General features: G+C 41.8%; 1 protein-coding gene across 4 annotated transcripts in view; it reads left to right on the forward strand.

Moving 5' to 3' along the window:
* The window catches only part of WBP1L (WW domain binding protein 1 like), a 59284-nt gene that overhangs the window by 13758 nt on the left and 23744 nt on the right, over nt 1–21782 (forward strand). The window contains exon 2 of one of the 4 annotated variants that reach the window (XM_069019914.1): nt 3412–3559. The exons of 1 other annotated variant lie outside the window; for it this stretch is intronic. Coding sequence is in view for 2 of the 3 variants with exons in the window: in XM_069019913.1 (XP_068876014.1) it covers nt 21013–21112 (100 nt within the window). In the remaining variant the exon portion in view is untranslated. Of the gene's footprint in view, nt 1–3411; nt 3560–20701; nt 21113–21782 lie in introns of those variants that run through there. 2 more of the 4 variants (XM_069019913.1, XM_069019912.1) reach the window with 2 other exon arrangements.

Below are 21782 nucleotides of genomic sequence, written 5' to 3' on the forward strand. Positions count from 1 at the left end.
TCAGCACTTAGAGCATGATGGTCTGCCTTTTTTTCTCAAGGTATTATTTTCTCTCCTTGTCTACTTTATTCCACTGCCTTCCTTTTCCCAATGCAAATCTTTGTATTCTCTATTTTATCTGTTGAAGCCATCAGGACTTGAATACTGGGTACTTGCTAATGAAGCTTGCTTGTCAGTGAGAAGGTCAGGGAAGCTCACATAAGCTAGTTGTTGTTTTAGGATCTCTCCAGGCACCCTGACCCTATGTGCAAACATGGTTTATTTTAGAAAGATTGTCTTAAGTTAGAAAATCAGCTCTTGTCCAAAAATGAGAACACACATTGATCAAAACCTGAATTTCATGTGGATTGTGTAAACATGTAATTTGGGTTAGATCCGGTCATTGGAAAATATGCAACACTGTTGTCCAGGAAGTTCCAGTGCAAGAAATGTGGGGAACTTCAGAAAGTCGCATTAGCTGTCTCCTTGGGGAAGTGCTTCAGAAATCCTGACCTCTGTGTTTCTGCCATGTATGTGAGGCTAGTGGAGATGATCACTTGAGCAGTTGCAACATTCTTGTATACACGAGTTTGAATGACATTATGAACTGTGGAAAGAATAATGCTGTGCTTCCCAAGTCACCTCCCAGAGACTCTCCCTCTGCCCCTGCATGTGAGCAATCGCTTTCATTGTCAGAGCACTGTCTGCTTCCATCAATGCCATGTTTCCTATGGTCAAATCACAGAAACCTTTTTCAAGGGGTCCACACGCCTGAATTTCTAGGGGTGATGGCTGTGGTGGTCTCTGACACCTCTGCTCTTTGCCAAGCCACCATCCAGTGTGTAAGGTTTTAGGCTGACACAGATAGCCTGTTCATATCCCCATCCACTAAGGGTTTCCTGTGCAAGATGTTAGTTTTATTTTCCTCTTTATCAGCCCTGACAAAAGTTGTTATTTAAATGTTGCTCAACATGATTTTGGGATGACTGCTAATTCCTTCAACGCCTTGTTTTGTTTTAGAATTTCTAATCCCATTTTCTATGACTAAGTTCAGTTGCGTGGTTTCCCCAGCAAGGATTAGGGTTTACTGCTATAGGTGCGTCATCCTGCCTTTGAAGCTGTTTGCTCATGCTTTCCTTGGCAAGCTCTGGCAGATGTGCTTAGGAGCAACAGAGATTGTATCTTTTTGAAGCTGTAAAAGGGTTAATCGGAAGCATGTTTATGAAATCAAGTCACTCACCCTTACAAGCTTTTACTGTGATCTTTTTGAATGCTTTTGGAAGATTTATTACCTGCCTTTATAATTTATATTACATTTTTCTTTCCTTTCTTGAAGTTACTTTAATGCTATGTGTGATAATGTAAAAATTACTTATGATAAGTACCTTTTCTTGGCAAGTCCTAAATTGCACCCTTCTTGGATGCTAGCTGGAGAACATGACTGTCTTCATGTGGATGGCCTAACTGTTTTGGCTGGTATGTTTGGGGTGGCTGAATGAGTGTAGGGCAGCTGAAGCACATGTGTAGTTCCAAACCAAACCCAGGCAAAGGACTTTCATCCCCTGGCAGGCAGATCGCTGTTTGTACAGATGCTTCTTCTCAAGAGCCTTTTTGTAGGATTGGTCACACTTGTGGTTGAGTTTGCATATGTGATGGGGAGAGGGGCTGATGGCTGTTCATGGGAGTATTCATCAGGGAGATTAAAGATATTACTGTTGATTAGGAGATGGCTTTGGAGATTCTCCAATGAAATGGAGCACCTGTACATATGCAGTACTTTTTGAAAAATGTTAAATAGTATCTGCCCTCTGCTGGGAATTGTTAATTGTGCTTTTGGCTCTATCTGCCTCACTGGGAGATATACCATTGTGAAATTTTTACAGCCAAATAAAATACCAGAGAATGCTTCTCTTCAAGAGGAAGCTGATAGCTGTCTTCAACTGATGCCTCTTCGAAACCAGGTGAGAAGCATGTGCTTGCCTCATTGGGACCTGCACCTACCTGCACTGCTGTAGCACCAGGGTATTGATGCAAGGCTCCTGGATTGCCAAGAGCCTGGATAGTTCTGGTAGGGTAGATGTTATGATGCCAGGCTTTGCATATTTGCATGATAGATTTGAACAGATTGTGAAAACCTTGTTTCCTAGTAAGTTGTCTCAAAGTGGATCTATTTGTGCATTTTGATACAAAGTGTGTCTTCATTTTTAGTAAATTTCTAAAGCCATGACAGAGACTCTTGGGACTTCCTGTGTTTACTCCTGTCTGGTAGTGAATGCTGAGTTTTGCAAGTACTGGCTTTTGGTACAAACTCATGTGTTGTGCACTTGTAATACAGGGATCTTCTAGAAACCCATAGGAATCAAGTGACTGTTATTTGTATTTTCTTGCTTGTTAAAATTGCACAAATGTAGACTCTTACTTCTGAAGATTTCATTTCTTCCCAAGGAAGTATCATCTCCTGGGATTTAAGTATTTGCTGATGCAAGTCTCTGTGATTACAGTTAAAGAACCACTGAGTGTCACATCATTAGGTCACCAGTTCAAATGTAGTCCAAAGAGGTAATGGGCATTTTTATACCCCTAATGCCTTTCATCAGGGCTTATGTTTACTTGCTTAAACTAAAATTGGAGCATCTGCTATTCAAAATTATGGTTCAAGTGGAAAATAAACACTAGAAACTGTTCTTTCTATAGCAGAAAATCCTGTTTGGCTTGTGTTAGTATCTGTATATGCTTGTCAGCACACATGGAGCTTTAGAAGGAATAAAGGTTGCAGAGAAATGGGTGCATTTAGTCAATTCTGATATTTTTGGTATGCTTTTCTATGACTTTTAAATTGCAAGAGCCTTTGAATAAAATATAGGAGGACGCAGACTTAGAAGGCAAAGAGATTTTGAAATTGGAAGTGCAATGGGAGTATTTTGAATGGCAACTGAAACACTTGTGGACTAAGTATTTCTGAAACTCTTCCAGGCAGCTGCTTTTCTAAAGAACGGTGGCTGGTTGGTTGGTTGGCTTTTTTTTTCTTTCTTTCTTTTTTGTTTCTTCTAGCATTCATGTCAGAATCCTTGTACAAAGCTGCACTGCTAAATCTGACCTCTAGATTCAGGTTTCTCGTCAAGAAGTGTGGACTTCAGTGTAGAGTAACATCTGGTGATAATGCACTGACTGTACCTTGCCCAGGCTGCAGAGAGCTGGAAGGGTTCAGTTCAGCCACACAGGCTTTTGCAGCTTCACGCTTCCTCTTTGTCGAGATGTTATTCTGAAGTTGGGAAGTCCTTGCAGTCTCTTTGAGATGTGTTGGGATATGGAAAGCCTTGCTAATCCCTGCAGTCAGGGGCTGACCTCTTGTGCGCTGGGATCTGCCTGCAACTGCCTCTTACTTCCAACCTTTTCCTGAATGTTTCCTGAGCGCTCTCTGGCTTGTTTCAGGGACCAGCTTGGCAGCGTTATCAGGAATCAGTAGCTGGAGTCCTGCAGGAAAGAAGTTGAAGACGCTGAAGTATGAATTCTGGTGTCCTGGTTGTTAGAATCTGTTAGCAGAGACGGCAAGATGTGAAGAAGAGAGATGTGAAAGCCGGTACAAGTGTTCTTTTCTTTGTGCTTGAGTTGAGAAATTAGGATCTGAGCTGGCTTCCCCACCCCAAAGGCTGTTACATAGCTTCCCATGCATCTCATGTCATGGGAGATCACTGCTAACTTTTGTCAGTATTTTGAGGTACAAAAAAGTAGGTTGTGAGGTGTGGAGAGAGAAAAATTAGATACTTAATGGCATGAAAAAAAAAATTGCCCATAGAACTTGAGTTATCACTGAGGCACTTTGTTACGAGGGTTCCAGTCCTGTGAGTCTGGAATATATATTTTCATGTGTGTTTACTGTGTAAAGAGTCTTCAGTCATGTGAAGGTCTGAGTTCTTGGCACTTTGGGAGAAATTATGATATCATTCATTTTCAATCATGATGCCACTTATTGCTACCATTTTGCTGGTTATCTCAGTGGCTGTTGGCAATGTATTTATGACTTCCTACTTAGAATATTCAGTTACCATCAGGTATGTCAGGAGCACTGAGTACATATTCTCTTTTGATGCTGATTTTATAAAGGCAGTATTGAAGTTCTGCCTTAGCAAAGGAATATCAACTACTAAACTATTTCTGCCAGTATTTAAATCTCTGATTGCTTTTTGGCTTGTAACTGATATCAGCCAGAAATGATGCATGGCTAGGAATCTTTCTAAATTATCATCCGTCTTTTTGCTGGAGATCAAGAGAGGAAAGTTACTGACGTGGAAAGAAAAGTTGTTTTTTTTTTAAAGCCAAATCATGAGAAGATTGGCAAGTTGCAAGGGAAAATTTAAATCTGGTGTTTGTTTACTATAGTTAACAATGAAATCCTCCTTTACAGAAAATGTTAGAGTGACTTATGCTTTCAGTCTCCTTGATACTGTGGAAGAACAAAAGAAAATAGAGTTGTCTTGATTTTTAAATTTATATATAATATAGATATTTGGTATAGGACAGGGGTAAGTAAAAGGAAGGTGCCTTTTTTTACTGACAGTTCTCCAAAGATTGGCCTTAAAAATATAATCATCATCAACAAGTGCTAGTTTTCGTAAACAGTATGATTTTGTATTTGTTTTCCCTTATTGTATGCAAATGACCAAATCACAGAATGTCCTTTTCTGAAACCTGTGAGCTTTTAAGAATTCTGGTTGTTTTCAGTACATATACAAATATTAATACACTGAACTAGTATGAAAAATATCAAATGAGAAAAATGAAACATGTCAAAATCTCTTGTGTAATGTAAAGTAATTGGTGTTCTCTATAAACACGAATGACTTACTCTGTTTCTGACATAGTAAATTCTGTTCTTATTCTGCTGGTAGAAAAGGAAAGAACAGAAAACAGTGACTTTACCAGACATGAAGCCCAGTACATTTTGAGAATGGACAACTAGTTATTTGGAATCCCAGTTCTGTTTTGTATAGAGGCCATAATTTATCTTGCAAAATAAACCTGGCTAATATAAAAAAAAAGTGTTACCTGTCTTTCGGAAAATAGGTGAAATAGATTGCAGAAGAGCATATTTGTCAACAGGAAGCAACCATAAACTTAGGAGAAGTGCAGGCATCGAGCATGGCTGAGCAAGACTGCAGAGAATAAAGACAGAACCTCTTTCCCCTCACTTTTCAGTCTGTAAGTAGGACCAGAGAACACCTTCTTTTGTAAGGGGTGGAGCAGGCTTTTCCATCCCCTTTGTGCAGTTTATGTAAATCTTGGTGCCAGGCTCTCATGACACAGACTGGGGGCCATGTGGAGTGAAGCTGCAGGCTGTCACCAGCTCACAGCCACAGCTCTTCCACTCCCGGTGACAGGAGTATTTAGGTCTTAGTGGGATTTGATGTAGGTCAGATCAAACATGAGAATTTCAAGGTGTCTGTGTGCAGATTTTTGTCATGCTGCCAGATGTGCTTTGCTAAAGTGTTGCATGTAATGAACAGGCTTTTGTGATTGCATTGATCAAGATAGTACCTTGGGTGTGTTCCTCATCCAAGGGGAAAGTGAGGTCAGTGGGAATGAATGTTGTGCTGCAGCTTAGACTGGAAAAGAGATACTTTGGTGTCCCGGGAAGAATAAGTCTTGTACTTCTTCTGTGGGGCATTCAGTCTAACATGGCATCTTAATGTTCTGTGGCAGGTGACTTTCCTGCATTCCTTGTTGGCCTACCCTACTTGTTAAATTGATGATCAGCTCTGTACTTTGTCCTCTGCTTTTTTCCTCTGGCAGGCAATCCTTTCTGTTGTCCAGGTACATGTGCTCCAGCCTTGTCTGCCATCTCCTTTTTACTCAGAATTACCTACTGTGCTGTTCCTTGTAGATGTGGCCACAGGTCCCACGTTTCAGAAAACTGGAGGCCTGGTTTTAAGTCACCTCCACAAGCTTTTTGGATGTGACGCATAGCATGGAGAGCCATTTGGATGTTGGGCTTTCACATATTTGGATGTTGTGGTGGGAATGAAGGCAACCAGAAAAGCAACAGGCAGGAAAATCCTTCTGTCTGCTGCATTCCTCCGGTAGTCCTGGAGGAATAAAACTGAGATGTTCTCTTAACTCCTCCACTTTTAAAGTTAGATCTGCTTGCTTGTTCAATGAGTAAAGAGTATTGTGTCTCCGAACATGTGCAGAAGTGGGATGGCTACATATAGGGCTCTCAAAAACTCAGAGAAGCTGATGTTGGCATGCTCATATTCTACACTGACACAGTGAGATTCCTGGCAAATTGATGGCAAAACATAAATTTTTTTTTTTTTCACTTGCTCTTCTCCACAGTTTAACTCTTCTTAGGAGGTTTATCTGTGATTAAAGGATATTAACAAAATCTTTATCTTCTTGGTTTTACAGATTTGGCTTAAAAACTCTCTACTTCAAACTTGCCAAACATTGCCTTAGTATGCAAACAGTGGGGATGGGATAGGGGAAATCACTTGGCTGTTGAAAAACTACATATGGGAAAGTCACATGGAGCTTTCAGTGGTTTTTTTTATAATTCTGCAAAGGCCTCTTCTTATTTGAAAAATAGGAGAAACCAAATAGTGGCTTCTGGAAAGCAAACAGCTAGATTCTTCCATGAGTATTTTTAACACAAATATTAACGTCACAGATTGTGACACTCTTTTCTCCTTAAATACTTGTTTTTAGCCTTCAAGATGTATAACTGGTAAACTCACATTGTGAAGAAAACCATAACTCCTGCAGCATCTGGCTTTTTAAATTCTAATTGTGGAGCCATAAGAGATGTTTTGTTTTCATTTAGCAAATACATACTGAGTTTCCAGGAAGGTAACTTGATTTGCAATAAGCGTACCCAGTGAGAACCATATGGTTTCCATGTTTGTCTTTTAGTGAAGGATTAGAGTATTTATTTCAAAATCTCTGTTTCAGAAGAACACTAGTTTTAACATTACCATTAAGTAATATTTAAGTAAGAATCTTCTGCATTTTCAGATTTGGCTGTATATGTGAACAGATATTTACAAACACAAGTCCTTGGAAGGATTTTACTAGTTAATAATGGAGCCATGAGTTTTATGTCAGCTTGATTCTGAGTAGTGTTTTGGTGATACCAGTATAAGATAACTGTATTATGTGAAATTGCTTGAACAGGGCTAAAAGAGTGATAAAAGTGATCTGCCCAAGAGGCTTTAGCATTCTCCCTCTGCTCAGATTGCTGAACATGACTAAGTCTTTGCAGAATGACATCTAAGGTTACACTTGGAGTCATTAGGTTATAAACAGTCCATAAAATGTTTTGCATACTTCATAATATGCCTCTGAAGATCAAGATTCCCTGGGGAGAAATGAGAATATGCACCAAAAACATTCTCAGTCTTGAGGTTTATCCACAACTTCCTAGATCACTAAAAATTATCTGTCTCATGGAGACATTATTGCAGTACAAATTTTGATGCTGCTCTGAGTGTTTATGTATGGGGGGGAATATACAGGGTAGTGCCCTTTCTTTTAGTAGTTGGATTTTCATATTTTTGCTGACCAGCTGAGTTGTAAATTAGATTTGAAGATCTTTCTGACTCTAATTTGGTAAATTTATATGAACCTTCATGTTCAAGAATGTTTTTCAGCCACAGGCTGTGCTGGGAACAAAACATGGTAAAAGTGTTCAGATCTTGATAGAATGTCTGAATCTGTGCTATTGAATAGAGAGATGATTTCTTTCATTTCTGTTCCTTCTTAGTAGGGTTTAGAGGGGTTGGGGGTGAGTTCCTGACCTTTCTTGGAGATGCCAGAGTGTCTCTGAGAGTATTTTTTTTTTGCCAAGAATAAATCTGTCTCTACTGTGAAGAAGTGGTTGTTCCTAGATACAATCCAAGTAAAACTGGGTCTGTGGGGAGACTCTGCTGAACTTGGGAAACAGTCTTGTCTTTTGTTCTGGCATTAGTGTTTACTGCCGATACTGAATGCTTGGCATCTGCAGTGGTACAGCAGCAGCCTGTGCTCCTTGCCTGTGTGGTCAGCTGACGTAGGGCAATGCTCTGAAATAAAACCAAACCTCCCAACCACCAACTTGTCCTTCAGAAACTAATCTTATTTCAGATTCCACTGTTACTTTGTGAAATACTGGGATTTATAGACCTGGCAGGATGGCTCCAGCAGAGCTATCACATTACTGCGAGATCTGGGCTCTCAGTCAAACCCCTGACTCAAGTGGCATATCTCATACCTAAGGATGCAACTCACAAAGGATGTCCTTGGCATCTGCATGCATCGAAATTTCTTCCAGGTCATCTAAATGAGAGCAAAGAGTGGAGGACTTGAACAAGAATCTGGTGAGAACTGCTGTAAGCAGCAGACACTCCCAAGCTAGCTGCAGTTCATAGACTGTCTGAGCCAGTGGTGCATCTTTCTCCTCTTGGGAAGTTTAGGAAGAAGCATTTTCCATGTGTGTGTTGAGTTTTTGGAGGCCTGGCTGTTCCTCAGGATAGTTCAAAAGCTGGCTGCAGACAATTTGACAGCAGCACTTCACACTAATGAGGAAGCAGCAGGGTTGCACTTCCTCCAGCCTGCCTTGAAAAGGGAAGTAGAGAGGCTCAGCTGTGCAGAGCTACAGGACTGTGCAGCCTAAAACAGCTCAGAGACTATTCTCTAACTGCACAGCTCAAGCATACACTAGTTGCATGTATGAGAATTAAGCCTTGTCAGTGTGCTTTTTCTGACAGCAAAGCTGCTTGATTTGTCTCTGTTATGGATGTGGTTTCCAGCCTGAATCCTTCAAGCATCTCTGAGGGTCTCTTTTAGTGCATGCTGGATACACTGAATGCCGCTGGTTCAGCTGGCTTGCTTTGGCAGAGAAAAGTTCCATTTCACTAATAGGTTTTTACATTTACAAAAGATGGCTTTAGCTTTTTTGAATTTGCTTTGCTTTGAATTTCCCAAGAATTTTGGGACATTTTTGATGGTCACTTATTTTGCGTCATGGTGACTTCAAGTCAGTGTGAGCTCAGACTGCAACAGATAGTCCAGTGTGTACTGACATTCTTAAAAGATAAAGCCGTGCTGTCAGTTTATGCTGATTTCTTTTCACAAGTGGAGTATATGTGGTAACAGTTGTTAACGTTTTTCTTTCTCATGCCAGACCTGCATTTGAAAAGGATTCTGAAGTTTATTATCATCTTCATTATATTTTGCTGATGTTAAAACCATCTACCAAATCCAGCCATCTAAAACTGAAGGAACAGTAACGATTTTACTGTTTGTATAGTTTACCTTTGGTGTAAAAATTGTATTGCAGCTAGTAAGGAACACACAAAGGCTTAGGAAAAGGTTCTACAAAACAGTGTTAGATTAAAAAAAAAGGAAAAAAAGGTATTGATCTAAAATTTAATGAGGGAAGTGAGTGTACAATAACTCAGTAACTGGTACAGACTGAAAGGGTTTGCAGCTCTTTGGATTCTTGAGGGGAAAAAAAAAAACCAAACAGAAAGTGCAGAAACTCCTGTTTGTAAATCTACACGTATTAAAATAAATACTAAATGTATAGGGGGTCAGATTAAAGGAAAACAATAAGAAGAAGTTAGAAAATGGTGAAATGCTTCAGTCTCTATTGAAGTACTAGAATAAATCCCTGAAGGTTTTATAAGCATCTCTAAGGCAACAGGAAACGAGCAGTGTGGATTTATCAGGAACAACCTCATGGGAGAGGGCTGATGAATTTAATTTGATTAATTCAGTGGATGTTTTACAGCCCAGCCTGAGTGAGGCAGCACATTGGTTATGGAATACTGAGTGAGGATCTGTGTTCAGAAGGGTCCATTGAGTGATGAATATATACTAAGGAGTGTCTGTGGTGGTGACTGGGTTCCTGGAGGGGTTTGTTCTGCCCCTGTGCCAACAGTTTGGGAGACAAAGAGAAAACACTTGAGATGCAGATGGAAGGTTGTGTGTGTTTTTTAAAACAGTAGAACAACTTGAAGAAATAGCCTGAAGCCTGTTTCACTTTTCCTCAAGTAAAAATTTAGAGTACTTAGCGATGGAAAAAGTGAAATAGTCTGGGGTTTTGGACCAGAAACTGAATGCAGTTCTTTCAGTAAAAAACCTACCAAATCTTTAATGGTGTAGAAATGTCCTATACAGTTGTTTTGTAATACTCCATGCTAGTAAGTGATATGCACCATTTTGGATCCCACATTTTAAGATGGGTTTAAGTTTCAGACTGAGAAAACCAGTAAAACCGTGATTTAATCCTTGCAGTCTAGGAAATAAAGACTTCTTTTGTCTTCTGGAAGCAGCTTATAGAGGAATGGAACAATCTTCCAGGTGAGCTAAGTTAACAAGATCACTGTGATCAGTTGACTTGTTTGTAGTGGAGAAGAAAAAAATTACTTCCTTATGTTGCAACTAAGGCCTGAGTTAATGTAAAAGGGAAAGAACATCCTTGTGTTTAAAGGGCATCAAGCAGAGGAGCATGTCCCCTGTTGAGGCAGTGGGTACACGAGAGATTGCAGTTGCCTTAAGAATAGGTTAGAGAAATGTTGATGCTTTGGGTGCAGCGAATCATTCCTGGAGCTGTTTGACAGCCTGGTGCCTCTGGGTTTGCCTCTTTGATTTTCCAACAGCCTGACTTTTGAAGCCTGTGTTAAGGAACAAGTGCTGAAAGGAGGACAAGTCTGATGGTCAGTCTGTAATTAAATCCGTAACTAAATCCTGCTCACAAATGTTGCTGTCTGTCCTTAAGTTCTTTATGTATTTTTACCTGGAAGATGTCTTTTCAATGGTCTAATGAATTTACAAGGTGCAGTCCGGGTCTCTGAAATTAAATTGGTGTTAGTTTTCTCACTTGTTTCCAGGAAATGAGGGTTGGTGTCCTGGTGTTCCAAAGGAGATTTTCAGAATTTCTACTCCCCAAATTACCTTCTTCAGGGGAAAAATACTACTGTAGGAGCCTACGGTGTGTCAGAAGTGAGTATTTCTAAAAATGGAAAATGTTCCCTTGCCTTAGAGTTTCTTCATTTAACAGTCACCCACATGGCTGTGAGCTTTCTGAGTGCTGAGGGTAACATACATTGTTCACCCTTTGAAGAAGAAAGTAACTGGGTTTTGTTAGTTTGGGGTTTTGGGGTTTGTTTGTTTGTTTGTTTGTTTTTTTAAATTTACTGTTTTACTGTAGTCACTCTAATTAGCACCAACTACTTTCCTATAAAAAGGTAGGATGTCAGTCAGGTTTTGATCTGGTTTGATTTTTTTACACTGATGCATTCAGACTATTTGGTTTATGCTATGGAGGATTTCTGAAAGAAGCAATGGTTGCAGGGCTAAGAGGTCTCTGGTTTTGTGATCTAGAGCATATGCATGTCTGGGACCCAGGCTTGAGCAAGGAAAAAAACAAGTGCTTGGTCTTCTCTCTTTTCCTGCAACCTTGCTGCAGAGAAGTGCATGAAAGAGGTAAAACCGTGTGGGTTGTCCTCCTGCTCTGCACAGCCATGGGCGTGTTCACTTTATCTGCCAGTGGAATAACAAGCACTAATGGAAATTATAGCAGTGTGGATAAGATAATGCCCATAAAGGCAGGCTATGCTTATCAATGTTTCTTCCCCCCAAAAAAACGGAATTAAGTTTTTAATTACTGAACTCTCTGAAATAAGCTTATGCACACAAGGGGAGAACACGTTTTGCATACACCTAAAGGGAAAATCCTATAGATACCAGAAAGGAAGGGAAGTGAGACCACACGGTGTTGGAGGTATCTGCCCTTGAAAGGGCAAAGCCGCCTGGCCAGCAGGTTTGTCACTGAAATTTAGAAACTGGCTGTGATTCCAGGTGCCACCAGTGCCTTTAATGCTTAAGCAAAGTGCAAACTGCGTAATGCCAGGGCCAGTGCTGAAACACGACACCGGGACATCGCTTCCTCCCAGCCGCCTGTTCCTTACATAACTTTGGGCTTCCTGGGGCGGCCTCTAGATGAGCTGAGCCTGACAGGAAATATTTGGGTGGCTGGTGGCAGTTCTGCTAGGCACAGAAAGAATAGCAATGAATTGTATTCTGAGTCCAATGGTTGTAGTATCTCAGGCATTATCCCCATTCTATGGTTAGGGAAAATAGCTGTGGAGAGGGAAAATGAAGCAAGATGGTGGTGAAGGTGTGGTGATGGGAGGCACTGAAGTTTTGCCCTGTATGCTTGGCTTGAACCAGCTTCATCTGCACTTGGAAACTTACACCTGTCAGCTCTGGTTTATGTACATCATGCTTTCTCAGGGCCCCCTGAAAACATCTGCTCTCTGGTTGGCAGAGCAGCAAAGTGTGTGGCCTTTTGGGGAGCTTTTCTTGTTTCCCTGGTAAAGATGTCAGTTAAAACAAACTGTAACAGGGGAGGGATTAGGCTTTAAGGTATTTTATATTTTATTCTCTTTCACAGATACAGGTAAACTCAGTTTGAATCTACCCTTAATCCTACAAAATGCTGGTTTTGTAAGTTTCCTTACTTCTGTTTACTCATTTTTTTCTTCCAAGTACTTGGAGAGATCATAAGCAATGCAGTAATTCAAGTTAGAAAATACAATCTTTTGTTTAAAATGAGGTTTTCTGAAGTGTTTTTTCTGTAAAGTTGCATTTTTTAAGGAAGTTTTTAACAGTGGAGTTTGACTGAATAGTTCTCATAGAGTTCTGTCTAGATATTTAAAAGTGATGTTTTCAATACTGTTGTGATCTCTTAAATGCTTGTGCTATTGACCTTTCTTAATAGTTAAACTTATGATTTCCTTTCATTTTTCATTTTGGTTGTATGAAGAAATATGTGATCTTCAGTGCCCTTCATTTTGGAAGAGGAGAAGTCTTTCTGTCTTTCTAATAGTCAGACCACCATGCCATGTGGAGGGGCTTTCCTCATGCTTATGCCACAAACTCTGAGCCTACTTGCAGCAGTACAGATGAGTTTGTGTTTCTGCTAGATAACAGAAATCCTGTAAAACTCTAGGTACTGCACAGCCCATTGGGTTAATTGTCAGACTTTTAATTTTGGGAATACCATATTGTGATACACATGTGTTTTCTAAGAGGAAGAAGATTCAGTTAAACCAATTGTTTGTGGTTTGAGTACTGCAAACTCAGCCTTCTGCAGACCAGAACATATTTATCAGTGGGGATGTAGGTGGCACAGCAGGGCCTGGAGTGAAAAGTCCAGGGATAATAGGAAAGTTCTTGAGGGTGTACATCTATAGAGAGCAATTTGAGGACATTTGCCTCAGCATAACCTATGTGATATTGCTCTGCAGTGTAACATTACCAAACAGTAATATCCAGCAGTGTGCTCAGGAAGGGGCAGCTGATGATGTCTTTTTTTTTTTCCCTGAAGGATTTCCCAGAAAAATCTGTTCCTCTAAAGAAGGGTTCGGGCCACGTAGAACTGGTGTTCTGCTGGAAACAGAAACTTAATTCTCAGAACTCAATAAAATAACCTCTTTCTTGTAAAATGAGCTGTGGAAAACAAGACTGCTGGGATTTGGGGGGGGCTTTTCTAAACTTCAAGATGTAAACTTAAGCCCAGAAAAGGCCAACAAATTTAAGAGGGATATGACCAGACTATGCATAACAGATTTTCCCAGCAAAGTCTTACCTGATGACAAAGCCTTTTTAACCAATTTTACCTCTTGTCAGGTTAACCAATACACTGTTCCTGAAGCAAGAGCTGAGCATCTTTGGGCAATCGGGTGTCCATTTGGCACCACTGTTTCTGAGCAAGGTGTGGGTTTTAGCTTTATAAGAAAAGTAGCAGAGGTTAACATCAAATTACTTCCTAATTTGCAGGGATACCACCACATCCAATCACATTCATCTGCACATGTGTGATTGCCTATCACATCTACTATCTGTTCATATCTCTGTGGGTGTTACCCATGACCAACATGCCTGTGCATTGTGTGTGAGACTGGATTTTATCTGAATAGTGGCTTTTCACACAGCAGCACTTGTGAAGTGCAAAAGGGGCAAAGGGCAATGAACTTTCTTGGATTTGGTCTTCTTGCGCGTGGTGATGTAATGCAATTTTGCTGATCCCTGACCTTCTTCTGCACTCTAGACTTCTGTTGTAGGTATATCTTGGTAATAAAATATCACATAGCCGCCCTTATCTTCAATAGATTGTCTGGTTTTGTGGTAGGTTCTTTATAAACACATGTGCAGGCTCTGAGAGTTCATGCCCTGCCTTATCTGCAGCAGGCCTTGGCCTGTGTAGTTGGGCCCAGCAGCAGCAGTGCTGCATCCCAGATAATTGCTTCATGTATAAAGGTATCCTTCTCTTCAAGAATCTCTAAGTTAAGACTGTCTGCTGTATAATTGCCTATTGACTTAGACTATGATAAAAAAATCCGTCTTGTGGGACCCCAGAAGGTACTTAGAGCAGCATTATCCCATGGAATCTAAAGGCAACAGAAGAGTAAGGAAGATTAAAACCTTAAAGTCAATTCTAGTCACCCCAGCACTAGTGTTGTTAGTTTTGGCAAATCCTGTCTCAACAATAAAGCCAGCTGGCATTTTGGCATCAACACAGACAGACTTGGCATCATCCCCTCTGGCATCAAAAAAACGCTTCGTGGGAGCTGGCACCAAAGCTGTGAAACAAGGGTAAGTAAGGCCCAAGGGAAACGCCAAGGCAGACACGAGATGAGCACTAAAAATAGTCAGTTGCTGTCATGTGTAGAGAAATCAAATAGCACTTGTAAGAGTAGGGCATCCAAGATCTCCATCGAGGTTGTGCTGGTAAGCATCTTTGGGACAATGTATGTCTATGATGATGTGACCAAAGGGCATACACAGGCTGTATTTTTGGTACCCACATGGTGCAAGACTCTAAAACTAGAACAGACGCTTACCATCTTGATTCTGTGCTTAGGGGGATCCTGTTACTGCCTGCAGACTCTGCCTTCTTCCCTGCCTGGAGCAGATCGTCTCCCCTCGAGCCGTTACCAAAGTCCTGTTTGCATACATGGGCATCAGGAAGACAAGAGCTGTAGTGCCAAATAGCAAGGAGCCAAGCTGGTGTCCCTGTACCACCCCAGATACACTTGCCCTCCTGAGACAGTCTCGTCAAATATTTAACAGCTGAACTCCCCACTCCCTCCTTCTCCCCCCCCCGCCCAGCAGGCTTAGAGAAAGCTGAGTAGGCTTTCCCGTGACTTCATTACCCACTCCAGACTAAAAGTGAAGCCTGACATCTTCATTTGGGCATCTCAGGTGACCAAAAACCTGGGAATGTTAAAGGGGCAGAATCAACCCTATCTCTTTTGAAGCATTTAGTGTCACTTCTCAGCAGGGCACTTTCAACTCTTTAGTCCCTCAGTGGTGAAGGACTTTGAAGCTTTTTAACACCTCTGGGCTTGGATGGCAGGCATGGGTATTGAAGGATTGGTCATACAAAAGTAGATGGATTCACATAGACTTTGGCATTACAGTTGCATTGGCTTGGCCACAACTCTGTTGCTGTGAAGAAAAGTTGGACCTGTAGCTATCATTTTCTGCTCTGTGGGGAAACAGCAGTGGGAACAATGTCACTGAGGACTGGAAACCTCAAGCTACACTTACAAAAAACTATTTTGGTCTCAGAGAAGAGCCTGGACTTTTTACTGCCACCACTCTCGCATCAGCTGAACAGCAAAGTGGGTAGGAGTGTCTGAACAGCCTGGATGTGGCTGCTTTTATCTCCTCTGTCAGATGGGTGTTGGAGAGGACTCCTCTTGGATGTGTCCTCCACAACGACCCCTTGTCTGCTCCCTGCTCTTTCCTTGAGTGCCCTTAGGATAGCTTAATACAGAAGGCAGCTTCAGAGGGGGGATTGCTTGCTGTACAAAAGTGCAAAGGGAAGTGTTTTTCTGTTGGCATTTCTTCACCCACAAAGGAGCAGTGAAGAGGAGGACAGGCTCTCACTGAAATAGCAGTTGACAGAGTGGGAAGTGGCTTCCTATATGGTGCACACTGCTTGAGTTCAGGGCTTACGCATGGCTTTTGGGTGGAGATGTGGCACATATTTGTACTTCTCTGCTTGGCTGACAGTTGCTGTTTGGGATTCAGTTGGAATAGTCAATTGGAATCAAGCATGAGCTGTTGCTGTTGGGGCTCTCTGTAACACTGAGTGTATTTTGAAGTGCACAGTCTCATCCTCCCTGGTTAACCAGTTACTTAAGAGAGAAAGACAGGTGACAGCAGTGAGGTTGAAATGCACTGTCTCTATTTGCTTAACTTACTAAGCTGCAGAAGTTTTCTGCACTTTTAAATCACTGAGCTGACAGAAGTGACGGCCTGTGGGGAAGAGGGACAGCTTCTCACCACTGCAAGCCCTTGTGCTTTGTTGCACATTAAAATTTATTGATCCATCCGACTGGTTGCAGTGCTAGCTCACAAGCTAGTTCCAACATGTTTGATGTCTTTTCCTGAAATTATTCTTTGCTTTCTCCAACAAAGATTAAGACAGTTTGGCCTGAAAAATAATAAATGCAATCACTTCAGTGTTCTTGTTTTGTAGTTGAAGTGCATGCAAATTGGGGGACCTGCTTTACCTCACTCCTAAACAATACAATAATACTAGACAGAGTGAAAGGTTTGTTTTGGGCCACTTGTTCCCTGAGCAAAAGAGTAGATACTCTAGGTCCTGCAGGTACTGGGAAGTTACCAGCCTGACCTGTTCTTCTTGGTCCTCTGGAATTTGTTGATGGCATTCTTGGCAGGCAGTGCCAATGCTGTATGTTATATGAACCCGGGACACCTGGTCCTCACACTGGAAAGTCATCATATTCTTGTAATGGTATCATTAGGGTGGGGAAGTTGCCCTTCACTCTTCAGGGATCTACAAGTGCACAGGTGGGCAGACAGAAATGGTTTGTAGGCAGATGTAGCATGGCATTGCTGTTCCAGCATTGGTGATCTCCCAATGTCTCATGCTAGTTTTGCTAGCAAACAAGCCCCTTTAGAATATTTGCTATCAAGGAAGATGGAGCTTGTTGTTCCTGGATATTGTCTTATTCTAGAGAAACAGAGATCTGCTTTTACACCTTTCTGTATGTTTCTTTCATTTTTCTTTTCTTTATTCCCAGAACCATCTCCAGGATGGGGAAAGATAAAGTCACCTTCATTGAGGTTGCTTCTTTCACACTGTGTTTTGAGTGCATGCCAGATTTGTGAAGTCCCAGTCCTAGCACACAGGGCTGTGGGCTGACTAACAAAACTGGATAGCTCGTGCTCCAGAAATGCTCCTCTTGCCAACATGAAAATAACAGAGTGCACTGGGGCAAATGGAAGAAGATTTAGATAAGATTGTTCCAATTTTATGGTCAACCTGTGTGTGTAGCTGCAGAACTATGGTATTAAAGTTTAATCAAGAGGATATTACACATCATCCATATTTACTGTTCAAAACCTCTCCCTGCCTAGGACTGGAACAGTGGAGCAGCTAGGAGCAGCCTCGTGCTTCAAACCTGACAGATTTGAGACTCACAACAGCAATTTTTGTTGCACTCGTGTTATCATAACTGGATCACTTAAAGGTCAGGCTGTCTCCTCAGGGGGTATCAAAATGAATACTATACCCTGCTTGGTTTCCAGACCTGCTTGCATCAAACACAGAAAGCGACTCTAAAATGGCAACTTCCATCATGTGCTTCACTTATGTGTTATATCTGAGGTCATGAGGCACAGTGTGTTGGCCTGTGAAGGTACTGAGCAGCATCCTTTGCTTGACATCATGTTTGGGGCAGATGGTATGTTCAGGAGAGCAGTATTACAGACTGGTAATGCCTAGAGGCCTCTACTCTCTCTTTCCTAGTAGAAATCTGCTCACCATTATTCTGTGGTGGGATCCATACCAACATACTAAAAAAGGATGGTTGGTGGCTGCCTAAACAAGCACATTTTGAAAGTAATGTAGATCCCATAATCTGTCCTGACATTAGTCCTGACTTTTCAGAGCCCTCAAGAGAGTCATCTACTGAGGAGCAGAAGACTTGTGTTTGTTTTGTTCATTATATCTTGGATAGATGCACTCTTGTGTAGCCTTTGCAGATCTTAAATTCCAGGTTTGTATAAAGGAAGTGAATCCATGCTGAGCCTGCCTTAGAGCTACTCTTGTTTTCATTAAAATAATTATTGTTTCAGCTCTGGTTTCCCTCAAGCAGAGAGCAGTAGAAAATTAGAAAGGTTTTGGAAATGGACAATGAGCAGCTGAAGGCTTTGGGAAAAGATTTTACATTAAGAGGATAGGGAAGATTGATATCTTTTATAAGAAGATAGCTAACAGGTACAGAGTAATGAATGGGTGAGAAGATGGATGAGGACTTCTGTTTCCACCTGCTAATAATATGAAAGTCAAATTAGAGGTGGTGAATTCATTCCTGATGAAAGAGACTATTTGTTCACGACCACTGTCTGAAACTCACTGCCGCCAGACAGAGCTTTGGGGCGAGAACTTACGAGCTTAAAAAAAGAGGAGGGGGTAAAAGGATACCAGTTGGTATCCACAAAGCAATTGCAATGATTAGGAGAACCTTGGTGTTTTGCAAAGGTTCTGAGGGTCTTGGTCAGGATTTTATAAGGGTATGAGCTACCTTGTCCAGCTCTTTTTTTTTTTTTACTGTCCCTCTACAGGATTTTTTCCATAGTCGCCTATAGCAGAGGTGTGGAGCATGTTACTGGCCGGTGTCACTCAGGGACTGCAAGGGACTGCTCCTGCTGCAGTCGAATGTGGTAATGCCTGCTTGCAAACCACCTTTTTTGTATCAGTCTTTCCAGGATTGCTAAATTCACACATAAATTAGGATGCTTTTGCTTTTCTGCCGAGTTACTGCTTTTGATAGTCCTTCACAACTTGTCTTAGATCTGGAATGATGCTTTGCCTTTTGAGTATGTGCTGGGGGAGAGGCGGGTGGTTAAAGTTAGATTCCTTCTGACAGTAGGGATTTAGAAACTGCTGCATTGGCTCAGCCCTGGGATCTGCCTAGTCCAGAGCTCTGGATAGCAACAGCCAAAATCAGATGTTTCAAAGGCCAGCGCGAGGCCACAGAACAGATTACTAAAACAGAAAGCTACCCTTTTATATCACTGGTGTTTGTCCATAGAATTGGAAAAGCAAAGTTTGAGAGTTTGTTTGATCCAAGAGCAGAAAAGCTGGAAAATCCCATTGCTTGGCTGATGCTAGTTAAAGCTGATGTTTTGTATCTTCCAGGAAATTGCTTCCTTGCTTGTTTTCTCTTAGGAAAATCAGGGATGTGCTTACCCTTAAACAGCATTTTTAGATGGTGCCTTTAAGTTGGTGTAAAAATAAGTAATGCTTTTGTGTAGTCTCACAGTCCAGTTGTGTAGGGGACACACACAGTGGGGTTCTCGTTTGGGAAACCACGCTGGGCTGGGCTGGGCTGGGCTGGGAGGAGGCAGCAGTGGTGGTCACTGAGTGGTTTTGGCATGTGCAAAATGTGTGTCTTTTTCTGACACTGCTGCAAGCTGTCTAGCTGCTGGGTGGCAAGAGGTGTCTGTTCTGCATTTTTTTTTGTGTCCTCTTTAATTTTTTTTCTTCTGTTGCAAATTAGCATTTCCAAGAATTTTATGTGATTTCTCTCTCTCTTCTGAAGTACTGAAATTATTATTAAAACTGCTACTAAAAAAGGCATTCAGTGAACTCAGTATGGAAAAAAGTATATTCCTTTCCTTGTTATATATTTTAATGTGCTGGGCTCCAAAGCCAAAGAGGCCAAAAGCCAGGGGAGTTTGTCCTCTGTCAAATATCCATGGAGCTGCTGCTGGGGCATATGGGAGTGGCGATGGTGTCCCCGTCCCCCCCCCCCGACAGACGAGGACAGCTGCTGATTAAAGAGAAGCACAAAAAAAAGAGGTTGCTGAACTTTCAAAGTGGAGGTAGAAAAGGGAGTTAAATTTAGATTACCTTCTGCAGTGTCATCTTCTACACCACTGTGGAACTTGCTGTACTCCTTGCTTGGGGGAGGACAAACAAGACATGCCATCCTGGGCACCGGATGATAAATTTGTTTATAAGGCTTAATTGCCCCTTGGCATGAAAATGTGAAATGAGCTCAAGTAGAATGAGAAACCTTTGAACAGGGCTAGTCAGATTTTCCTTTGGGAGAGGTCGATTTGAAACTCTTCCCATCACCTGTCTGATGCTGGTGGGGTCCAATCCTGATCCTTCTGAAATCGGGGAAGTTGTTGCTGTTCCTTTAGAGGGACAGCTGTTATCTGGAGGGGCTGAGAGTTGAACAGTGCTGTGAGTCAGAAAAAGTGGAGCTGTGGTGGCAGGCAGAAGGTGGCATGGGAGTGCTTTGGATCTGTGAAGACTACCCAGGTCCCCAGGGTCTGGAGGTACTTGGAGAAGCCATGGTGGTGGCTTCTAGGGCTCCAGTGTTATCCAGTGGGCAGCTTCAAATTTAGCTTGCTCCTCAGAAATAGATGAACTGTCTATTTTGCTTAACGAGATTTAATCACCACCGAGCTGTTGGCTCATGACAACATTTTTAATAGACTGCTCTCCACTGCAGCATCCCTGTAGCAGGGAGGAGAGCACTTCTGCTCTGCTTGGGCTCCCTGACAGGTCCCGTTTGCAGCGACCTGCCTGGTGTCACTCAGCAGTCTTAAGGTTCAGGGCTGCCTTTTTTTTTTTTTTTTTTTTTTTTTTTTTTTTTTTTTTTTTGGGTGGTGGTTTCTTGGAGGTTTTTTTGTTTGTGTCGGGGGGGTTTTTGTGTGTGCGTTTTTGTGTTGGGGGGTTGTTTCTGGTTTAGATTTTTTTGGTTTTGGGATGGTTTTTTTTTTTGGTTTTTGGTTTTTTTTTCAGAACTGCCCGACCTGATGTCATTTCCCTCTTGCAAACACTCCGGCTGGGCTGCGTCTGAGATATGTCACAGGGAGTGGGAGGAGGAGGAGGGGGAGCCAGCGAGTGCGTGCAGTGTCCCAGGACCCTGTTTACTTAGCATTCCCAGCTGAGGAAGCCCTGGTTTAAATAGGATCGGAGGAGCGGGCTGCCCACAGCAGATGAAGAAATGGTTGCTGTGGGGCTTTAAATTCCTGCCTTCCCATGTGCTGGCGTGGAGGATGAGCCTGCAGAATGCCTTTCCTCCTGGGTCTCAGACAGGTAACCGGCTTAAGTGCGGTGGGAGCTGCTTGCTCAGGTGGAGGATGTGACTGACTGCTTTTATTTTTATTTCCCTCACTTCTAAGGAAATGATTTCTGACTTTCCCAAAACGGAACTGTACAATCAGCACTTCCCCACCCGTGGAGTGTGATTGGGGAGCACAGTTGTGTGAGAGACCTTTTTTATTAGCAAGGAAGGAGCAAAACTGTGAGCCAGGGATAGAAACTTCCTTGTTATTGTTGGAGACTTTGCGGCAGGGAGGCTCTTTGTGTCGTGCTCCTGTGCAGTTTTTGGTTGGTTGGGTTTTAGGGTGCTTTCCACAGTCCTTAAAATGGAATTGCGTTTGCATTGCTTAAAAACATGCCAAACTTTCAACTGTTTTGTTGTTCAGGCATTATTTTGCCTGTTAAACTGTGGATTTTTTTTAAAGAAAAAAAAAAAGAAAAAACGGAAAAAAACCAGAAAAAACCCCAGAAAGAGGCATTTATATATATACGTGTGTGTGTGTGTCTAATCTCTAACAAAAGTCACCAAATGGAAAATGGCAACATGCTGTGACCCACAGCTTGGTGATTTTTTAATTGTTTTGAGAGAGTTTGAGCTTGAACAAGAAACTTGGGATAATTTAATAGCTGGTAATATCGAGTGGAATGAGAAACGGTAGCAACT

The sequence above is a fragment of the Aphelocoma coerulescens genome, chromosome 6, assembly GCF_041296385.1.
Source record: "Aphelocoma coerulescens isolate FSJ_1873_10779 chromosome 6, UR_Acoe_1.0, whole genome shotgun sequence".
Classification (NCBI taxonomy): Eukaryota; Metazoa; Chordata; class Aves; order Passeriformes; family Corvidae; genus Aphelocoma; species Aphelocoma coerulescens.